General features: G+C 50.9%; 2 protein-coding genes across 8 annotated transcripts in view; both read left to right on the top strand.

Annotated features, from left to right (window-relative positions):
* Positions 1 to 2,036: 2,036 nt before the first annotated feature.
* On the top strand, positions 2,037 to 10,415 carry MOB3C (MOB kinase activator 3C). 2 transcript variants are annotated; one of them, XM_081223697.1, is made up of 4 exons: positions 2,037 to 2,124; positions 5,586 to 6,037; positions 8,094 to 8,296; positions 9,569 to 10,415. In XM_081223697.1, exons 2-4 carry the CDS (start codon positions 5,620 to 5,622, stop codon positions 9,602 to 9,604), a joined length of 657 nt encoding a protein of 218 aa, XP_081079823.1. In that variant the 5' UTR covers positions 2,037 to 2,124; positions 5,586 to 5,619; the 3' UTR covers positions 9,605 to 10,415. The 2 variants fall into 2 exon arrangements, with proteins under 2 accessions (XP_081079823.1, XP_081079824.1); XM_081223698.1 differs by having other exon boundaries at positions 8,621 to 10,412.
* Positions 2,053 to 22,327, top strand: part of MKNK1 (MAPK interacting serine/threonine kinase 1) — a 54,492-nt gene continuing 34,217 nt past the window's right edge. For 3 of the 6 annotated variants that reach the window (XM_081223691.1, XM_081223695.1, XM_081223696.1), the window contains exon 1: positions 13,632 to 13,742. The gene's annotated coding sequence lies outside the window, so the exon portion shown is untranslated. Of the gene's footprint in view, positions 2,129 to 13,631; positions 13,743 to 18,965; positions 19,046 to 22,327 lie in introns of those variants that run through there. The other 3 variants (XM_081223694.1, XM_081223693.1, XM_081223692.1) reach the window with 3 other exon arrangements.

Consider the following 22,327-nt stretch of genomic DNA (forward strand, 5'->3'; position numbering starts at 1 on the left):
GACCACAATGAAATACAATTAGAAGTCAACAAGAGATATAAACCTCCCATAGGCTGAGAAACTAAAAAACACACTTCTAAATCATCCATGGGTTAAAGAGGAAATGACAATGAAATTATGAAATATTTAGAACTGAATGATAAGGAAAGCACAAGCAGTTTCTACTTCCTTTGTGAAGTCAAAGTCCCTGGGCCCACGTGCTGAGTATCTTCCACTGCCCCTCCAGATGCACTCCAACCTCCTCCTCCAAGCTCTAGGTCCCAGGAGGCTGACCTCTATGGGCTGCATCAACTGGTTCCCTTGTCCTTGGCTTCTGGTAGGATTTGGCCAATGAAGAAATCTTGCCAGAAATCAGAGGGAGGGAAGTGGGGCCTCTTTTTACCCCCAGTCCTTTGCAGTATGATTGCTGTGGGCTGGGTACGTCCCTCGAGCTCGGGCCACAGCTCTAGTCAATAGTGCCATCCTCATGGCTCCCACTTTTACCCCTCCCTCCAGCTTAGGATAGACAGCAAGGGGCTACAAGTCCTTTGGTGATATGCTATCCTTGTGGTTTCCCTACACCCTGACTATACTTCTAAACACTGCTTTCTTTAAACTCTCCTCAAAGCACCCACTTTGGGTATACCATGTGTTTCACGCCAATAACTCCACACCTACCAAGTGCTCGCTGTCAGTCCATAACCGTGTTCTCACAACTGGATGACTAAGCTCTGACCTTGTGTTATCTCTGTGTCAGCACCTGTCAGCACCTGAGGTCAGCAACTGGGTCAGCTCCGTCACCTGCTCTCAGTGAACAGCCATGCTCAATAAAGGGTATTAATTAGGATATCACATAAATGAAGGACTAGGTTTGAATTCCTTCTGCATACACTAGAGCACGCAAATGTTGGCCTATAGAGGATCTGGGGCTGAGTTAAGACTCAGACGTCAAAAAAAAAGAGAGCTTTAGACTAGGATAAAAATAGGTATTCAACAAAAGAAAGAACCTTCAGTTCTATGAGCTAAGATTTTTAAGGATCCAGTGTGTTCTCATGCCATCCAGCAAGCAGAAGATCCAGACACAAGGGGAGCCCAGTGGGGCTTCTGTGCCATGTAAATGCCCATCTCCTGCCTCGAGCTCTCCCTTAGCCCTGCCTGCTCACCTCTCATACCCCTCCAAGGTGACTTCTGTAGCCCATCTGTCTGCCTTGGCTCTCCCACCCTAGAAGGCCTCGAACCTTCCCTACCACCCTAGGGCAGAGCCAGCCAACTGGTCCCTGGGTCTGGGGCGCACCGTGTGCATTTTGTGCTGCGGCAGAATATTTGTCTACCCTCAGGGGAAGAACCCAAGTAGAAAAGTAGCAAAAGCAAATCAGGTCTTGAAGGCTTTGGATTTGGCTGGAAGAAAGGAAGGAAAGAAGATATCCCAAAGTGGGAACAGCTGGAACAAAAATGTGGTGGGGGGAAATGGGGTGACTTCCGCCAAGGAGTGAGGAGAATCTGCCCAGCCTAAGCCAAGACCCCAGCCCTGGTCGGGGAGGTGAAAGTCTGTGATTTGAGCACTCTTGAGGGCCAGTCCTTTCAGTGCTGGGGTAAGGGACTCAGCTCATTGTACCCAAGGCATTCATTCATTAAGTGCCTGCTATGTGCCAGGCACTATGCCAGGAGCTGAGGGTATGGGAGTGCATAGTGATCTCGAGCTCAGGGACACACGAGACACAGAAGATTCTAGGAGGGCAAGGAAACCACCATTATCCAGCTCCAGACAGAAGCTGGGCTTGTCCCCATTTTACAGTCGAAGAAGTTGAGGCTGCCTCCTTGGCCCTCCTGAGAGGGCCAGCTCTTAGTTCTTTGCCTCTGGGAAGCTGGGGGAGCAATACAGACTCTCCGGAAAGGCGGGGGTATTGGGGTTGGGGGGGGGTCCCCTCTCCCCGCCCCTTCCCCGCCCCGTGGCCGCAGCGTGGCCGGGCAGGGAGGGCCGGGGCGGAGTTCGCGTCGCCTGGGGGCGGGAGGGCGACGCGGGCTGGGCAGGCAGACGGGCGAGAGGACCGGCGCGGCCGGCGACGAGCTAAAGGAGGGGACCGCCTGCTGGGGATGTGACCTCGCGGCCAGACCAGACTCGCGCTAGCCCACCCGGCGGACCCCGTGAGTGAGTGCCCCTCGCGCCCCGCCGTGCACACGGCCCAGCCTCGTTTCCACTTTCATTTCTCCGGCCGTCCCGGCGTGGCACCGCCCCGAGGCGACCTGTGCCCGAGCAGGCTGGCCACAGCCCTCGGTCCGGGTCCGAAGCTCTGAGCTGGAAAGTCGGGGCTGGGGTTGAGGCGAGTCGGTGGAGGAGGGCGTGTCTTCGGAGGCGGAAATTTCAGGCCTGCTCCTCTGGGTCCTACGACCCGTCTGTCCTGGCGGCTGGGCTGGGGAGGGAGGGGTGTCAGGGGTCCTGGGAGAGGCCGAGGAGTGGTCGTAGGTGGCCAAGCGCCGCGGGGAAGAGCAGGGAGTCCTCGCCTGTACTTTTCTCTTGGATCTCTGCCCTCAGCCCTCCCGCCTGCCCCCACCCCCAACACACCAACACACACACACACACACAACACACACACAACACACACACACCACACACACACCAACACACACACAACACACAACACGCACACACACAACACACACACCACCACACACACACCACACCAACACACACACCACACACACAACACACACACACACACACACACACACACCCTCACTACTCGAGGCTGGATTCTGGTTTCAGACTGGGGCCAAGATCCTGGGCCAGGCCTGGGGGAGTGGCAGGTGTGGCTGAGCATCAGAAGCAGGCAGGGCCCCTCTGTGGTCTTCATTTGGGAAACCCAGATGCTCACCCAGGGAGCAAGCCATCACTAGCCACTTTAGGAGTGGAAGGACATCCAGAGTTAGGAAATGGGGGCCAAGAGGGGGAATGGCCATGGTTTGGAAGTTCAGGGAGGGGACAGAGATTCTGTGAGAGTTAGAAACTCAGTAAACGGATGGGAGTGGGAAGTGAAGACAGACAAGTGGCATGGATACAAGGGCATCTATCCATCCCCCCACCCCCAAGCTTTCATTTTCCTGGGGAAAGACCCAGGCCTTGAAATTCTGCAGCAGGAAGGTGGGACTCTAGCTCACTGGTTAGGACACCAAAGTTGCTGTGGGGTGTGGGGAAGGCTCAGGGTGCTGGGGGAACAGGAATTAGGTTGGTCTAGTTGATGGGAAGATGCTTCCCCTTTCCCTCCACTCCCCTCCTTTCCCCTTATCTCCACCAGACCAGCGACCAGCCAGTGCAGGAAAATGGCCCTTTACTAGTTGTCATGCCCCACCTTATCCCAGTGTCCAGTTCTGCCATTGGAGATCCCCTGCCTGTAACTTGCTGTGTGAATGCAGTCTCCTCAAGTCCCCTTACTGGGCCTCAGTTTCCCCATCCATACAAGAAGTGGGTTGGGCCAGTTGATTTCTCAGGGCTATTTCAACCCTATGATTCTTGATTTTGAGCTTTCCTTAAAGCCTGAGCATCTGCTATGTGCCAGGCCCTGACTGAGGCTGGGGGGTGGGGCTGGTGGGGGACCAAATGGCCAAAGAGTAATCTCCACCCAAGGACAAAGAGATCTGGGTTCAGTAGAGGGGCTGTGGGTAGCATTCAACCTGACAGTTTGAGTCAAGCCAAGGGACCAGTGTAAGAAAACACACAGAAGCAGGAGTTGGGGGCGTGTTCAGGGATCAGGAAGAAGCCCAGGGTTGTTTCTGTAGGGAAATGAGGCAGGAAAGCTAGGGTGAGGTGTTGAATGCCAGGGTGAGGGTCTGTTGGTAGCTGTCACTGAGGGGGGCTGTGCAAAGGTGGAGAGCCCAGGGACCCAACCTAATTGCAGTCTGAATGATTTTGGAAGCTCCTGCCCCAAGCAGAGTTTAGAATGCAGGCTGCAATTCAAGCATGGAAATCTCCTCTTGGATCCGGAAGTCCCACACTGAGGACTTCTTTGGGTGAGAAGTTGAGGGGTAGGGGATGGATGACCTGCCACACCTTTGAGGTTTTTTCAAGAGGACAAGATCCTGCTGGGAGACCTGCCCCTACTCTCCAAACTCCTCTCATTTTACTTGACTTCCCCTTCTTGGCCTGTGTGTTGTGTGTTTTAGACTTCTCCACTAGCTTGACTTGTCTGACATGATGACCCACACGTACCTTTGGTTACACCCAATTTTCACCTTGTTCCCACCCTCCCTTCCTCAAACCTGTCCCAGTATTTCTAGAGATGTGAGAAAGGAAAATACTCCAGTGTCAGCTCTGAGGTCAAGGCCAGGCTTTGTGGCTGTATTCAAGCCTCAGTCTAGGGTTAGAGTCCAGGACTCAAATTGACCAGGGTCAGGGCCAGGTCATAATTCAGCCTCCAGCCAAAAAGCTCAGTGTTTAGCCTACACTCAGCCTTAGTGCTCAGTCTGGGGTCAGGATCAGTGCTCATGTGGCTAAATTCCAGTGGGTACTTGGCTCTGCATTTCCCAAGAGCTCACACATTCACAGGGGAGATGAGGTGACTACCCTGGAAGCCCCAGGAACTTGGCCTGTGAGTGACCGAGGAAGTTGCATGGCCCAATTCATGCCTGCTGTAGGGGTCACCCAGCAGTGGTGGATGAGACTAGAACCCAGGTCTCCAGCCTCAAAGACTGGGGCTCTTATCACTGTTCCCAAAGTCTGTTCGGAGACTGAGATCCTTCAATTCTAAGAGGCAAAGCAAATCCTTCTGAATTCTGGATGGGCCCAGCTGGGTGATTTGACTGCATTTTCCTACCTTCCAGTGCCGGGCACATAGTATGTGCTCTAGGAATGTCTACTGAATGTCAGGTGCAGTGGGAGGGGCCACCGGCTGTTCTGGTTTGTGTTTCAGGCTGGAGGAGGCTAGCTTGGGAGGAAGGATCTCCAGCCACTGCTGGAGGAAGTGGTGCCCTTCTAGACCTGCCACCTCCCCCTCCCTCCAGTGCCTGCAGCCACACTCAGAGGCCACCCAGCTGGCCATATGAGAGCTTTTTCCTTTCAGGGTAATAAAAGGAAAGTACATTTTTGGTAGAAAAGTCCCTCATGCTCCCTGGGAATCCCCGGTGGCCGGATGGACTGTGGGATATCTCAGAGGAAGCCGAGGGCGGGGGCTCTCCCCCTACCCCCAGGACAATGCAGGCCGGCTCTCCCACGCTTTACCAACTAGCCTATGGGATCCCCAGAGGTCATCTTGTGCAGGCCCCTGCCTCCTGCAGGGGCCTCTGCCTGCAGGAAGCCTCTGCCAGCTCTCTAATGGTTCACAGCAAGTCTGAGGAGCACCTGTCTGGAGCCCAGGCCCAGCCCTCTCTGAAACACAATGAAAGTGGAGAGGAAACTAAACAAGATGGGAGGGCTGTGGACGCTTGGCAGGGGGAGCTAGGGTATCTGGAAATAGGGCAGGATGCTGGACTGTGGGGATGAGGAGGATTTAGATTCCAGGCAGAGAATTCCAGGCCAAAAGCTGAGAGGTGGGAGGGAAATGATGTGTCGGGAAGTCAAGCCCATTTGGTAAGGACCTGACCACCATGCTCCCCCATGCCCTTGGCCCTGGCAGGGCATCCGCAGGGCCTGCCCCTGGACGCCTGGCCATGGCGCTGTGCCTGAAGCAGGTGTTCGCCAAGGACAAGACGTTCAGGCCGCGGAAGCGCTTCGAGCCGGGCACACAGCGCTTTGAGCTGTATAAGAAGGCGCAGGCGTCGCTCAAGTCGGGTCTGGACCTGCGCAGTGTGGTGAGGCTGCCACCGGGCGAGAACATCGACGACTGGATCGCCGTGCATGTGGTGGACTTCTTCAACCGCATCAACCTCATCTACGGCACCATGGCCGAGCGCTGCAGCGAGACCAGCTGCCCGGTCATGGCTGGCGGGCCCCGCTACGAGTACCGCTGGCAGGACGAGCGCCAGTACCGGCGGCCGGCCAAGCTCTCGGCGCCGCGCTACATGGCGTTGCTCATGGACTGGATTGAGGGCCTCATCAACGACGAGGATGTCTTTCCCACGCGCGTGGGTGAGTGCCGCCTGGCAGGCAGGTCAGGCCTGGCTAGGGAGGAAGGGAGCCAGCGGGGCCCATCGCGCAGATGAGGCATTTAGCTTGATACAGCCAAGAGGAAACGGAGGCTCAGGGAGATCGTGTCTGCTCAAGATCAGGCATCTTGAGCTAGGGCTGCCTGGCTCCCAGTTTGGGGCCTCTTTTTGTCTGAAGCTTGAGTGTCTCTCCAGGGAACACCCTGGCAAGACCACTATGATCCTCAAAACCTTCCAGAACAGGTGCCTCAAGGTGCTCCTAGCAGGTTGCCCTGCTTGGGCTGATCTGACTTGCTGCCTCCTGGGAGTCCCCTCTGACTCCTGGCCCCAGGAAAGGGAAGGGGGTGGGGCCCCATGGGGGCCAGACGGTATCTCCTCCTCAGTGGGCTCTAAAGGCAGAATTTTCCCTTGTCAAGCCCAATCCATGGAGCCTTTTCTTTTCTTAGCTGGGCAGCCTGGGCAGGTGAGGGTGGGGAGAGGAGATGAATGATGTCATCCTGGCCTGGCTTCCCCACCCAAGGGCAGCAAGACACGGTATTGGCTCAGGAGCTGAGCAGGCATGACCCTGTGTTCATCACAGCAGCCGCGCCCCACCTGGCCTCCTGTTCATCTGTGTTAAGGCTATGGGAATCAGAGATGGGCGGGGCAGGGTGGTCAGGCCCGGAGGGGAGAAGTCTGAATGCTGAGGGCCTTGAGTCACCAATCAGTGCCCACGCCCCTCCCCAGTTGGTGGCCTTCCATTTCCTGCACTATCATGTCCAACATGGGTATCTTCATTTCACATGAGAGGAAACAGGCCGAGAGAGGGACAGTGCACCGAATCAGGAGGGACTCAGAACCAGCTCAGGTCTCTTGAGGCCCAGGGCCCCACGTCTAGATGGACAGGACAAGTCTGAGGGACCTGGGCTGGGCCTGGAAGGGCTCACAGGGAGACAGGGCTCAGCCTCACCAGAGAGCAGTGAGGAGGGGGAAGGGCCTCATAGAGTGGGGTGAGTCAGTGTGGGCCTGCGTCTGACCGCTTGTTCCCTTCTAGCCTTCACCCCCAGGCCTGTGAGATCCCAGGTGCCTGTGCCTTAATCCTGGGATGGCTCTGCCACAGCAGAGAAGAGAGAGTAGCCACCAAGTTCTCCACCGTGAGCATGGGGGACTGTACAGAAATTGTGCCTTTTTCGCAGGTCCTGGACCTTGTCTCTGGCAGGGTCTGTGGCATTTATCTCTGAGGGGTGCTGCAGTGCAGTGCAAAGAGGGCTTGAATCCTGCCTCCAGTCTGTACTAATTAATAGTTGTGTGGCCTTGGGCAAGTGGTTCCACATTTATGCACCTCTGTTTTATCATATCTAGAATGGCTGCCATACCCATTATCATACCAGGCCAAAGGTGCAAAGGACCCAGCACAGGGCCTGGCTCACAGATGGAAGGTTCTTGTGAGTCTTATTGACTATTTGAAGGACTGAGAGATATATGAACTTGTTCATGAAGATTTAGTAATTCTCAGGATTGGCGTCTAGGGCCTGCTGTGTGAATGTTGCGAAGGGGAAGGAGTCGGTAGGGCTGGAGAGGCAAGTCAGGATCAGATCATGAAAGGCCTTGAGCAGGCGCCATGCTGGGAAGTTAGAACTCAATCCTGAAGGCCCATATTTTTAAAAATGGACCCCAGATATTGATGAACTCTCCTTGGAATTGCATCCAAGGGTGTTGTGTGCGAGCACCTACAGATGCACGTTTCTGGGGAGAGTTTTGGCATAACTTCCATTATAGTCTAAGAAGGGTTGGTCAGTGACCCAACAAAGTAGCAGAGTCCTGTTCAGGGTGGTGGGACAATCAGAAGATGGTTTGTATTTCAGCAGAGGAGAGGCACAGTGCTTCATTAAAAAGGGAAGTATGGGAGAAAGCAAACCTTGATCTCTGTTTCCCACAGGGAAGTGTGCTAGGGAAGAGGCCATCTTGGGCAAAGGCTGCCTGTGGGGGGGAGGGCAGGGTTGGGCAGAGTTTCATCATCAGATTGCTGATGCCCCATATCTGCCCATCCCGCCCCCTAGGAGTTCCCTTCCCCAAGAACTTCCAGCAGGTCTGCACCAAGATCCTGACCCGCCTCTTCCGCGTCTTTGTGCATGTCTACATCCACCACTTCGACAGCATTCTCAGCATGGGGGCCGAGGCGCACGTCAACACCTGTTACAAGCACTTCTATTACTTCATCCGCGAGTTCAGCCTGGTGGACCAGCGGGAGCTGGAGCCACTGGTGAGGCCAAGCCCCCACTGCCCTCCCCAACCAGAGCTAGCCTCTGAGTTTTCAGATCCGAAGGCTACCTGCTTTAAGAAAATCCAACATCCAAGTGGATATGTCAGGGGACCGCAATTCATTTAACAATGGATTTTGCACTTTAATAGCAACTTCATTCAAGTATCAGTTTACAAACACAGATCTGCAGCCTGGAGTTGGGAGGCGGTGGCGGCGGGAAGGGGCCAGGCTCAGGTAGAAGAGTAGCCGGGCCCTGTGGTTTGGAAACGGGCTGCCTGGCAGGTTGAGCTCTGACTGACCCCTCCCCACCTTGTGTCTCTGCAGAGGGAGATGACAGAGCGGATCTGTCACTGAGCCCAGACCTGGACCTTGTTGCCCATCAGATGGACCATCTGAACACAGAGTGGCCAGGGAGGGGACCCTCAGAAGTCTGGTAGCAGAGGGACCTGAAGGCCCTGGGGCCCCTCCACACACCCAAAGCCCCTGGACTTCTGGTTCTCAGGAGTCTGCCCACATGTCCCCCTGACTGTGAGTGGAGTAGGGAAGAGCTTAAAGGTGGGCAGACAGGTAAAAAGGAGCAGCTAAACCCTTAGCATGAAGTCTAGTCTGCTCTGACACTTGACCCTTCCACGGTGGTTGCCAAGCCTGTTTGGGGAACGTGGATGTGGCTGAAGTGACGGCAAGAAAGATGCAAGAGCATGAGTAGCCTGTGTGTGAGTGGACACGGATGACATGTGTATATCGGTGTGTATGTGTATGATTTTGACTGTGGGGTGTGTCTGTGAGAGCTATGTGCCTTAGACTGTTCCTGGCACATAGTAGGTCCTCCATAAATGTTACGTAAATTGATGGATGGATGGAAGGGAGGAAGGAAGGAAGGAAGTAGGGATTAGGGCCATCGGACCATGACCACTTAGGAATGATGACGAGTCAGTCTCCCCATTTGGTGTGTCTGACTATGTGTGTAAGTGCACGAACTGTGGTTGTAGATGTAGCTCCATGTTTGAATCTTCCAGGCTACCATCTTCCATCAGCATGAGTTCTGGGGAGCTACTGATGGGGGGAGGTAGGAAGGGGGGCCCTGCCCTGACTAAAATCCTGGCCCACCATAGGTTCTGATTTGCTCAGCTAGAGATGCCCAGGAGCTGTCATTTCCCTCATCCCTCTGCCTCCAGGAGGCCTGATTATAGATAGCCTCATGGGCGTCAGGGGTGATTCTTCATATCCACAAAGATCCCCAGTCCTTAAATCAGGAATCATACTCCAATCTAGCTTCCTGAATCTCCAGATGTGGTTGTGAGGATCTGAAGCCCAGCACAAGATAATCCTCCAACCCACAAAGCTAGTGAGCTTGAATTGGGAAGCTCCGGAGCCTTATCTCCCGCCTGGGACATTGAGGACCACATAGCTGTGAATGGACTCTTCCAGGCTTGGAGAGCCCCCATCCTGCAAGTACCCGCCTCCTTCCCAACCGTCCCTGAAACATTCCAGCTGGTTGGATCTCAGAGCATAGCTATCCACAGAGAAACTGGCATGTTCATTCAGCACTTATTACTCAGCACCGCCATGCCCAGCCCTGCGCCCAGACCCACAGGTGGGGAAACTGAGGCAGGGTCAAGGCCCTCCTCTCCTGGAGACTCCAGGCTGGGGGGCCAGGATGGAGAGCCAGAAGGAATCTGAGGATCATCCAGTCTCACTCACAGAATCATCCACGTACATGGGAGGAAACTGAAGCCAGAGGAGAGGCGGGAGAAACTGTCCAAGGCCTCCCAGCAAAGCTTTTGTGGAGCTGGAGCAGAAACCAGGGGTTCTGACTCCCACCCCTGGCCTGTGGATTGCTACACAGGGAAATGAGATGCACTCCAAAGGAGGGTTTGACAGCCCCTCTCCAGGATACAACTGTTCCTGCTTTGAGCAAGGATTTCTAGCCTGATGCCAGAGTGCCCCACCACCCCTGTGGTCTGCTGGGGTTGTCTGCTGAGCCAAACCTCCAAAATCATGCCCCTCTCCATGGCCCCGCAGCTGCCAGATCTCTGGGGAAGCAGATGGGGCTCCTGGGTCCAGCCAGCTGGACCTGGGACAGCTGCCTCCAGAGAAGTTCCCGAGGGAAGCACTGGCCCAGCAGCTTTGCCAGAAGCTCTGGTGTGAGTGGGGGTGGGGGGGGCGGTGTCAAAAGATTCTGCCAAGGAAGACTGTGGATTGGAAGATGGAGTCTAGGCTATGGCCAGTGCTGATTACGCGGCAGGGGGCGGGGGATGTATTTTTTTGTGAAACAGAGGGAAATTTTATTGTTGTTATTTTTGGTAAAATAAAGGAGGCAAACTAAAGGCCCTGGTGGGAAGCTGTGGTCTGGGTGCCACATGGCTCCTGGGCAGGCTGTAGAAGGAACTGGGCCAGAATGGGGCAGGGAGGGCTTTTTGTCCTGAGGTCCTGGGCCATGTGGAGGGCTGGCTGATGTGGTCATGTCTGGCCCAGCTCTCCAGGGTGGAGTCACCAAAGTTTTCCCAGGGCTCTGAGAATCCTAGACCCAGAATTCCTGGGCTAGGCTGGGAACCTCAGAGTGGGGAGGGCTGGCCCTTGCCTTTGGGGAACTCAGTCTCTTGGGAAAGTCTTTCCTTGTTTCAGCTCAGGTCACCTGGCACTGGCTACTCTCACTCCACCCCCTTAATCTGGGTGGTTTATTGGAGCTAATGGGTTAAGGTACAGGGCAGAAATACAGCCCTAACTGTAATCACAGCAGAGGAAATCACAGCTTCTCAAAAGAAGGCTGTCTGTCAGGTGCTGGCTAGAGCTCCAAGTGGTGGCAAGACATGGGGCTGACTCCTGAGCTTCTTCCCCAGGAGACACATGACACTCTTAGCTCAGGTCTTGCCGTCAGTCCACTGCCCCTTACCCTCAACTGCCCAGCCAAGAGTTGAAAACCAGCTTGGTTCTTAAGAGTCAGCAAAGGCCCACCTAGAGCTCTTCCTTCTACCTGAGAAGGAGTCAGCCTGGCTTTGTGCAGTGCCTCTCCTGGGAGACAGAGACCTGGGTTCCAGTCCCAGCCCAGCCCCCAAGGTACTCTGGCATGTACTTCATGATCAGGTGTGGGAGTGAGGGACTTACGGATCTCTAAGCTCCTTCATTACAGTCTGTGGATCATTCACAATAATAACTAATACTATGTGTTAGGTACAGCTCTAGATGCTTGACATATAATAGCTTGTTGAATCGTTCTTTGGCTAGTTGCCTAGCTCCCTTCTTGGTGCCCGGTATCCCTCCCTTCATTGCTGTAGGATCTGTAAGGCCTGCACTCTGCAGCCCCTTCTTCTGGCTTACCAGAGGAGGCCCCAGTCCAGCATTCTAAAAGGTGGCTCTGCTTGCATACCTCCTATGACAGGTCACGCACTACCTCCTCAATTACTGGACAGCTTAGACTCTTAGAAACTTCAGGCTCTGGGATCATAGTTGTTCTGGAATACACCATATGAGCATAGACTTATCTCAGAACTGTGTGGCCAAGGCCTGCACCTTACATGAGAATGTCTGAATACATCAGGAAGCCCTCACAAAACTTCTTTGAGAAATTCAGAGAGGGATGCTTGGAGAAGACAGAGAAAGGAGAAGATGAAAGAGAGAGCTGGGCTTCCCTGGTGGCGCAGTGGTTGGGAGTCCGCCTGCCGATGCAGGGGACACGGGTTTGTGCCCCGGTCCGGGAAGATGCCACATGCCACGGAGCGGCTGGGCCCGTGAGCCATGGCTGCTGAGCCTGCGCGTCCGGAGCCTGTGCTCCGCAACGGGAGAGGCCACAACAGTGAGAGGCCCGCGTACCAAAAAAAAAAAAAGAGAGAGCTGAGGCCTCAGCTACACAGAGAAAAGAGCCCCCCATAGGGCAAAACTTGGCAGGACGGGATCCGTGGAGAGGCAATGTATTGAAGGTAGAGGGATAGTTTGGCTCGCTTCCTCGTTCCCTGCTCCAAATATTCTTATGGATCTTGAGCCAACAGGAAAACAGAGCCGTCTGCAGCCTAGCTGCCCAGCCATTCTCCCCACCTTGGAGCAGAGCATTCACCTGCTGAGTAAAAGATGCCCCACCACCCTTGGCCCCCAGGAACACTGCAGCCTCTTGGAAGTTTCCTGCTGCCACTCCCACTGCCCCACCATCAGGAGCTGTGTGGAGTGTGTGGTGAAGGGAGCCACAGGCATGGCTGGAGCTCCATCTGATTTGGGGAGCCCTTCCTTAAGCTGTTCCTCCTCTGAGCCCCCCAGAGCCCTCATCTCTGCTGTTAACTGAACTTGGTTGCCATGCAGGGAACACAGCAATTTTGAGAACCTGGGTTGGAACACAGACCTGAGTGACTGAGGATCATCTAGCTATTGAGACATTCAGGGAACAGAGATGGGAACAGGCCAGCACGGCCTCTGAGGATTTGAAGCTTGGATGGGCCTGGAAGGTGATGGTGGGAGAGGTCAACTTACACAGGGGCTTTCAGGTTGAACTGAGAGATTCTGGAAGTGACTTACTTAATACAGAAGCTCGGGAGAACCCGCCCTGCCTCCAGCCGTCACCCAGACTGGGAAATCTAGCAAAGCCTTGAATGTTCCCTATTGTTCCAGACCTCCAGACCTCCTTCCATCATACAGATGAGAAGACTGAGCCCAGAAGGGGAAAGGGAACGAACATGTGTCGGGTGGATGACGGGAAGGAAGTCCAAGAGGCTCTTTCACGAGCATTGCTCGCCAGACCCTCACAGCAATCCTGAGACAGGCAGGGAATGGATGTTTACTTCCATTTCACAACGGAGCAAACACACTCAGTTAGGGCCTACCTTAACCCCAAGGCAGCACTCTCACTCCCTCATCACACTTGCAGCCTGGGGGAAGGTCGGGGGTTGGTTGAAATATTAATTTATTTGCAGGTAGTTTTCTGCAAGAAATGAACTTTTTACGTTTTTTATTTTAAACCACCATTACCTACTGGGGGTAATACTTTACTCAAGGAGAAACTCTCACGATGAAATTACAGGCACGCAAACCTTTTAAGAAATTTTACAGAATTCGTTCTCGTTTTTAAAAAGACTGGCAGCATTTCCCCATATGTAAAAGGGATTTTAAAAATTCCTTCCCGGCATGCAGAAGCGCTCGGTAAATATAATTATACCTGCTGCTGCCGTGCCTCCTCCCTTCTTGCGCTTCCCGGGTTTCCCGACCTCCACTCGGGAAAGGCACTGCCAGAAGGAGCTAAGCCCCGCCCCTTATCCCAGCAACCTCCCCGCCCTTCACCCGTCACGCCTGCGCAGTTTGCTTAGCACGCACTCGCTGGGCGTAGCCATCAGGGCGCAGGCGCAGCTCCTCCCTACACGCCGTCGGGCCCACCCCTCGGGGCTAGTATATCTTCTTCCGTGTTCTTGGCTGAGCGAGCTGCTGCCTGGGTGTGCGTGACAGGCCCTGCCGGGAGTCAGCTGAGGTAAGATCCAGACAGCGAGGTTTCCCTGCCAGTGAAATGGTGCGGGGAGGGTGGTGGATTTGTGAATGAGTCGTGTGCCTGGGACGGAGCAGTCGGGGCTTTCAGAACGGCCCGAGGTCACGACCGGATTCTGCTGCGGGGGGCGGGGACAGCTGAAGGGGACGCTTCTTTAGGGCTCTCCTTTGGCAGCGCTCCATTTGGGACGAGCTCTGGGTGCAGCGTGTGTTTCCGGTCCGGGCTCAGCCTGTGCCTAGGGTCGGGGCTTGGGTTGTGACAGGTGTCTGAGGTCGGAGCTCATCCTGGGGCCAGCGTGAGACTCAGTCCCTATCAGGCTATATGGCTGGGCTCAGGGCTCAGGCAGTCCAACGTCATGAATAGTTTTTCATGTGAGGAATTTATCATATCTGTGTACTCCATTATTTTAAAGTTAGATGTTTTCATTTAAAAGCTCCTGACATAGGTGGGTCGCTATACAGTGAGGAGAGAGAATAGTGTCAGGTACCGTCTCTCTCCTTAGGGAGTTTCCAGGCTACCTGTCAGATGGTCAGTAGCAGATCAGAGGCCATCGCTGGTGACAGGATTGAAGTGTTGGAAGTGCTTGAGTTTGGGTCAGGCAGTCCTGGGTTCAGATCTCACCTCTGCCACTTCCTAGCTGTGTGTTCTCGGGAAAGTCTCCTCTCAGAGCTTTGGTTTCTCCTGTATTAAAAGAGCTTAGGAGGGTCATTGTGAAGGTTGAATGGGATTACATGAGTCACCTTGGATGGCACCTGTCATGAATTGGGTGCTGAATATTTGACGCATGAAATGGGTGTGATATCTAGGAATTAGGTCATTTTGGACTAGGGTACTTTAGAGAGGCCTTGGGGGAAGAGTTAAGGTGACTTAGGTCTTGAAGCCTCAGTGGGATTTATAGGTGGAACTGACCTTGCAGGTTGGGTCAGTGCTTACTGACCAGTGCCCATGTGCCCAGCACTGTGCTGGGCATTTCATATATATTGTTTCACTAGATCCTCAGCCTCTGACCAAGTGCTTTCAGCCCCACTGTACTTAGCTTCAGCCCCTGTAAAGAAGGCTTGGCTGGAAGTGACGTTAAGAGGAGATCCAGGGTTGGTTGTTTATGTGGAGCTGGGCCAGGTGGAGACTTTGGTACTCCCTCCCCAACTTCTCCCACATCAGCTCTTCCTGTTCTGTGATTCATAGGGTTAATTGGAGTTTTGACTTTGTCTGGAAGTCCTGTTATGCTAGCAGATTTTGACGGTTAATGGGCCTGGCAAGGGAACACCTCTTAAATTCAGATTACATGAAGCTGAACCTGGGCAGAGAGAAGCTCTGTGAACAGGAGCTGTTGGATTCCGGAACATACTTATGAAGCTTCCCATAGTAATCTAGTAATTTGGTTCCTTTTGCATCCTTTTCATGGGTGCCCATGTGATCTTCCTGAGACAGTGTTCTCATCATGTTACATCTCTGCTCAGAAACCTTGGTGGGCCTCATTGCCTGCCATATAGACGCTGGACTCTTCAGCCTCGTGGATGAGTCCCTCCATAATCTGTTCCCAAATCTCTCTCCTGCCCTGTTTCCCTTTGTTCTCCCAAACCTGCACCCTGTGGCCCAGGCAAAATAAACTAGTTTGTTGTTTTTTTTTTCTCAAGTACTCCCTGCATGTTCCTTTGCCTATATTCCGTCTTCCTGAGGTTCCCACCTCCCCATCTTTCAAGGCCTGTGTCTCATGTAGCTTGTCATTGAAGCTTCGGTGGTCTCCCCTACTGGATTAGTTGCCCCCTTCCCATCTTCCGTAGCAGAGGCTACACCTCAAATATAGCTCTTATTACAGTCTGCTTTGGGATGTGTCACCCCATATGTACTCTGACTACATTGGTGGAAAGGGATCATGTCTGTTTCATACCTCCTCTGCCTAGCACATAGTAGGCCTCTGCAGCGTGTTCAGTCGAATGAGTCAGTGACATTTTTTATTTACTCGCTTTGGTCTTTGTTTTATGAGCTTTCATGTTCAGAGTGGGCCTTTATGTTCTTCCTTCTCTTTGTGCCTAAGGAGGGCCCTAGTTTAGATTGATGGTGCCCTAATTGATGCCTAATCCACAGGCATCAAAGGTAAGAAAGTGCAGGAATTCTGCACAAGGCAGGATTCTTCATTGCTGCTATTGTTTTCAGGCTCTTGTCTTGCCTTTGCTGTGAGTTTTGTTGGCAGGGAGGTGGTGCTCTGTTCAGGAACCTGCACTGAATGTGTTATAGTTCACACAGGGGAAGGTGCACAGGTGGTTTACTAATCAATTGTCCTGGCCTTGCCTTGGTCTCGGCCCCTCTCTTCTGGGAACCAGCAGCTACAATTTTTCCTTGCCAACAGCTTCAGCATCTGGAACAGAAGGCTCTTTGTTGATCATAGAAAAATATACCTCGTTGAAGGTAGAAGGAGCTTGGGATCCGTCTGGTTCTACTTCAGTTTTACAGATGGGGAGAGGCCCACAGAGGGGAAAGGACTTGATCAAGATTGGACAAGACATCAGTCAGTGGTGGAGATAGTACTAGAAGTGAAAAGTCCTGACTCTTGTTTTTTCCAGTCTACTACATTATAATAAAATTCTAACATTTATTGAGTACTTACTATGCGGCAGATACTGTTTTAAGCGCTTTTTATGTAACATCTCAAAACTCTATATTTTACAGACTTAGAAACTGAGACAGAAATCATTCAGATCTATTTTCGGGTTCCCCAACTCTGCTTTTTAATGTGGTTTTAATGACTGTCATCTCCTAACCAGTGGGGTGGAACAGTTCTCCAAGGTCACCCTACCTCCATGAGTGAGAGACGTCCTCCCAGCCACGTCTCCCTGTACCCTGAAGAGATGTCTTGAGAGGAGTCCAGAGTGTGTTGAAAGAAAGGATGAAAGAATGAAGCAAACCAACAGGAGTATTGGTAGCTCTTAGTGTAGGAATATTAGTATACTTTAAAAATTGCATGTTGATCAAGTCAGGCAGTGAAAGCAGAATTTTAGAGTAAACTCACTCCAGGATCTTTCTGTAAAGATGCACGGTCAATGGTGGCAAGATTCAGTTTAATAAACGCATATTGAGCTCTTGCTATATACAAGACCCAGGTATTGAGAAATATACACAGAGGAGAACAACACATTTCCTGCCCTCCTATAAGTAGTTCTCTTTTTTTTTCCAATGCACATTCATTTTTTTTATTTGTTATCTATTTTATACTTATTAGTGTATATATGTCAATCCCGATCTCCCAATTCATCCCACCACCACCACCCCCAGTAATTCTCTTCTTAGAGCCTTCTCCCTCCAGTGTTGTTGGCAAGGTAGGTAAGTACATAAATAACTGAAATCAGACTGACTATCGTAAACGTAGTAAAGAATGTAAACAAAGTGGGAGTTTGGGAAAAGGAGAAATCAATCCCAACACGACCAAAGAGGGTCTAGAAAGGATTCCTGAAGGTGGAAAATTTATGTTGGGCCTTAGAGGAGGTTCATTCCTGTGAGAAAGAACAGCTTGAGCATGGGGGGGTGGTGGTGGTGGTGGTGGTGGTGGTGGTGGTGGTGGTGGTGGTGGTGGTGGTGGTCGTGGTGGTGGTCGTGGTCGTGGTGGTGGTCGTCGTGGTGGTCGTGGTCGTCGTGGTGGTCGTGGTCGTGGTGGTGGTCGTGGTGGTCGTGGTGGTGGTGGTGGTCGTGGTGGTGGTGGTGGTGGTGGTGGTCGTGGTGGTGGTGGTGGTGGTGGTGGTGGTGGTGGTGGTGGGTGGGTGTGTTGGGGAAGAGGAATGGAGTTGGTGAGGAAGGGAAATAGCTGAAATGATTGATTGTGGCCAAAATGTAGAGAGGGGTATGGGAAGAATAACGCTAACATTTATCCAGTCTCTACTCTGCTTTGTGGCCAAGAGTATATTAGATGCACTATAATTTATTTAATCCTCAGAATCCTGTAACAAGGAGATATTTAGCCCCAAGTTAAAGATGAAGAAACTGGACCTCAGAAAGATTAAAGTGATTTGCCCAAGGTCATGTAACTAGTAAGTGACAGAGCTTGGTCCAAACCTGTGAGTGTTGGGTTCAAAGATCCATGTTCTTTTCATTATGCTGCAAGGCTCTAAGTGCCATGACTGGGGCTCTGTTTATTCTGGCTGCAGAATGGAGGCTAGTCTGGGGCAAAGGAAGTCTGAGAATGGGGACATCAACAAGGAAGCTGTTGGAATAGTTCAGTCCAGGCTTAAACTGTGAGCCACTGACTCAGTATGGTAGTTGCCTGGTCTAGGTCTGCTTGATTGGTTTACTATGTGAGCATTTTGTCAGCTCCTGTAGTACCATTAATCAGTTCATTGCCATCTCAACTACTAGAATCTTAGAATCAGTCTACAGAGGCTGCTGGCGCCTTGGTATTTCAGGCACAGGTTCTAATGTGAGTTTAACAGTTCATTACAACAGTGCCTGGGGAGGGAGCCCATTTGGCACATACTGTTCCTTCATTTTCTCACCCTCAAATTCAACAAGAATCTATAATGGAGGAAAGAGGACTCCACTTGCAGTCAAGAGGCTGGCATTCAAGTCCTGGTTGTGCTCATTAGCATCTGTGAATCCTCACACCTTAGCTTCTTTCTCTGGAATATGGGGGGTATTTTTGGTTCACATCTGAGATCTCTTCTCTTGCTGATGTCATGTGTTGCTTTGTTCTTCCTGGCTTGGGGCAGTATAAGGAAGTAGCTGAGAATATGAACTTGGATTCAGAGGGGCTAAGGTTTAAATTCCAGCCTGTCACCCTTCTTACAGGGAAACAGTAAGTTAGTAGACTCTACGTTGAACTGCCTGGGTTTGAGTCCTGGCCCTGACACTTGCTAGCTGTGTGACTTGGGCAAGTTATATAACCTTCCTGGGTCTCAGTTTCTTCACCTGTAAAATGGGGCTACATATATAACTTACCTTATGGGGTTGTTATGAGGATTGAGATAGCTTATGTTAAACACTTAGCACAGTGCCTGGCACATAGTAGGTGCTCAGTGGATGTTAGCTTTAATAGTAATACTATTAAAAATTATTATTAATATCCAGTTAGGTATTATTTTTATAGAAAATATATTTTTAGGGCCATTTTCCCTACTATCTTACTCTGACATTGTTGCCTTCTCTTTCTTTCCATTGTCTCTTCAGGAAAATTTGAAATACAGCCATACCCCATTTTATTGCACTTCGCAATTATCGCATCTTTTACAAATTGAAGGTTTGTGGCAACCCTGCATTGTCAGATGATAGTTAACATTTTTTAGCAATATTTTTAAATTAAGGTATGTACATTGGGTTTTTTAGACATAATGCTATTGCGTACTTAATAGACTACTGTATAGGGTAGATATAACTCTTATATGCACCAAGAAACCAAAAAATTTGTGTGACTTGCTTTTTTGCTATAATTGTTTTATTACAGTGGTCTGGAACTGAAGCTGCAGTATCTCTGAGGTATGCCTATACTAGGTTGTTCCATTACAGAACTGCAAAACATGACATGACAGAAAGTGCCTATAGAAAAAAGGGTCAGTTAAAAGTCAGTGGCGGGCTTCCCTGGTGGTGCAGTGGTTGAGAGTCCTCCTGCCGATGCAGGGGACACGGGTTTGTGCCCCGGTCCGGGCAGATCCCACATGCCGCGGAGCGGCTGGGCCCGTGAGCCATGGCCGCTGAGCCTGCGCGTCCGGAGCCTGTGCTCCGCAACAAGAGAGGGCACAACAGTGAGAGGCCCGCGTACCACAAAAAATAAATAAATAAAAGGGGAAAAAGTCAGTGGCTTATTAGAAAATCTTACCCAACTTGTGTTTTCACCCACCTGGTCTCCACAGCAAACAGGAACAGAGCAACATATTCATTTCCTTTTGCACAGCCTTCAACAAAAGTGCTCAGCGGGAATTCCCTGGTGGTCCAGTGGTTAGGACTCTGTGTTCTCACTGCCGAGAGCCCAGGTTCAATCCCTGGTCCGGGAACTAAGATCCCACAAGCCACACAGTGCAGCCAAAAAAAAAAAAAAGTTTTCAGCAAAACCCCTCCAATTCACTAGTCAAAAAGTACAATAACAGTATCTTTGGAAAAGTGGTGCCTAATTTGGTTCTTCTTTCTCTTTAGCTTTAGCCCCTCTGGCCTTAACTTAAGCTATTTCTTCTTGTTCCATTTTCCATGAGTATGGAAAAGTTCCCTCTGATTATAAAGGGAGGATGAAATCAAGATTTTCTCATGAGGACCTTTTGTAGACTTAAAGCCAGAATCGAGTTGGGCCTCATCTTCTCTTCGGCAGGCTAAACAGCCTTGGTTTCTTTGACTTCACTCTTAAAACCTATTTTCCATTGCTTGGATCACATTGTTCATGCTTCTTTTCTTTTTCTTAGGTCTTTCTACTTCTTGGCAGTGACCCAGACTGTGCTTAGCTGCTAATAAGAGTCCAACTAAAACAGTTTAAGGGAAGAATAATTTCAGGTGTTTTCATTCATTCATTAACATTTATTGGATGTTTTCCCCATGTCAGGCACTGTGCTAGGTGTAGGGGACCCAGAGATCAATCAGACACAGTCTCTGCCCTGTTGCTAGCTCACAGCCTAGGGGGAGATGTGCAGTAAAATGTTACAGGTGCTATGATTGAGTTATGCACAAGTGTGCGAAGCTGGAAATTGTTTAGGGTAGTTAGGTAGATACTGTCCGTTTTGCCTGGGCTATAGGTGAGGACTTCTATAGAGGAGTAGTAAGGTATAATGCAGGAGGGGTGGGTTAGGGCAAGACTGTGGAGGCCCTGAGTGACAGCACAGGAGCTTGGTCATTCCAGAGGCAGTAGACCCCCGTTAGACGTGTTGGAGCAAGGAAGGACCAGGCTCAAATCTGGCTTTTTGTACCAAGGACAGAGATACCACAAGCTTATCTGTCCTATCTGCCCACCGCTGATGTTTTATGGGGGAACCCTTGTTAGTATACTTGGGTTTTTTTGGGTTTTTTTTGCTCTAAAACTTCTATAGAGAGACTAGTTCTTGACCTCTGAAAAAAGTTCATTCTCTGTACAGCAGGAAATTCATGAATAATTGAGAGAGAGTTGGGTGCCTGGCCTATTTAAGACCTAGTGGCAGGCCAGTCTGTGAGGTTTGGTCTGGCCGCATTCACCCTTTCCCAGCCCTATACGCGGAAGAGGTGCAGGAATGAGGAGAGGGTTCCAGGGCTCATATGGGTATTTGGTAAGGAATGCTAAGGAGATTCAGGTAGTGTGAGAGTCAGAAGTTCTTTCTGAGGAGGAAAGGAGGCCCAGTGGAATTTGGAATGGTGTCAGAAGGAATCGGGGTAAACCAGGCACTTAGAATCCTGGGTCCTGTGTCTGAAAACCTCCAAATTCTATCCCTGCCTTTGTACTTTGCTCTCAGTTCATTCTCTCCTGCTGCCCAGTTGTGGTTTACAGAGTGTCTGGATTGCTTTCCAGGGTCACAGCTGATCTGGGGAAGCCATATCCCAAGCTAGAGTAATAATTACTATTTATCGAGTGCCTCTTATAAACCATGCACTATGCCATGAACTTGATACACATTAGCTCATTTAATTCTCACAAAATCCCTGTCATGTAGGTATTACTGCCCCCATTTTATAGATGATGACAGTGAAGCACAGAGAGGTTAAATATTATGTCCAAGGCTACCGCATTAGGATATGGTAAGGCCAGACTCTGAATCTAGGCCTCAAAAGCCCATGCATTTTCTACCTCCCCAGCCCTAGAGTGGCTCCAAACAGCAAAATAACAAAAGTCCACAGAGGAATTGTGAAGGTTGTTTTTACTGTAGGCCTGCTAGAGGTGTGTGTGTGTGTGTGTAGAGGAATGGAGTTGGTGAGGAAAAGAAATAAGCTGGGTTGGCGCACTATGGCCTACAGGCCATATCTGGTTCACCACCTGTTTTTGTCTGGACTGCAAGCCATTTGCATTTTTAAATGGCTGGGGAAAATTCAAGAGAAATTAATATTTTGTGACACAAAAATCATATGAAATTAAAATTTCAGCATCCATAAATAAAGTTTTATTGAAATATAGCCACAATCACTCATTTTCATATCATCTCTGGCTGCTTTCACTCTTCAAAGGCAAAATTGAGTAGTTGTGACAGAGACCATGTGACACACAAAGTATAAGATATTGACTGTCTGGCCCTTTACAGAAAACAAATTGCCGACCTTCACTATAGGCAACAAGAAGGGACCAAGGGGTTTAAACCTGTGGCAAGACTGAAGGCAAAGGGTTAAAGTCAAGGTGTTCAAGTTTGTCCCTGGAAGCATTGTGGCCATAGGGAGAGGGAACGCAACCTGAGCTTCTTTGGGCCCTGGAAATAGTTTCGTTGGGCCACGGAGATTTGTCTGGGAATAAAAAGCACAATATGAAGGATAATTCTACGTGCTAACATTCTCTTTTGAACAATAAAGAAATATTTTGTGGATGAAGTAATTCATTCAGATATTTACTGGAGCCCTTTTTTGTGCCAGATACTACATTAGGTGCTGGAAATACAAAGATGAAAAAGACATGTCCTTGCCTTTGAGGAGGTTATGGCCTCATGGGAGAG

This window comes from Mesoplodon bidens (genome assembly GCF_964165515.1).
Source record: "Mesoplodon bidens genome assembly, chromosome: 2".
Taxonomy (NCBI): Eukaryota; Metazoa; Chordata; class Mammalia; order Artiodactyla; family Ziphiidae; genus Mesoplodon; species Mesoplodon bidens.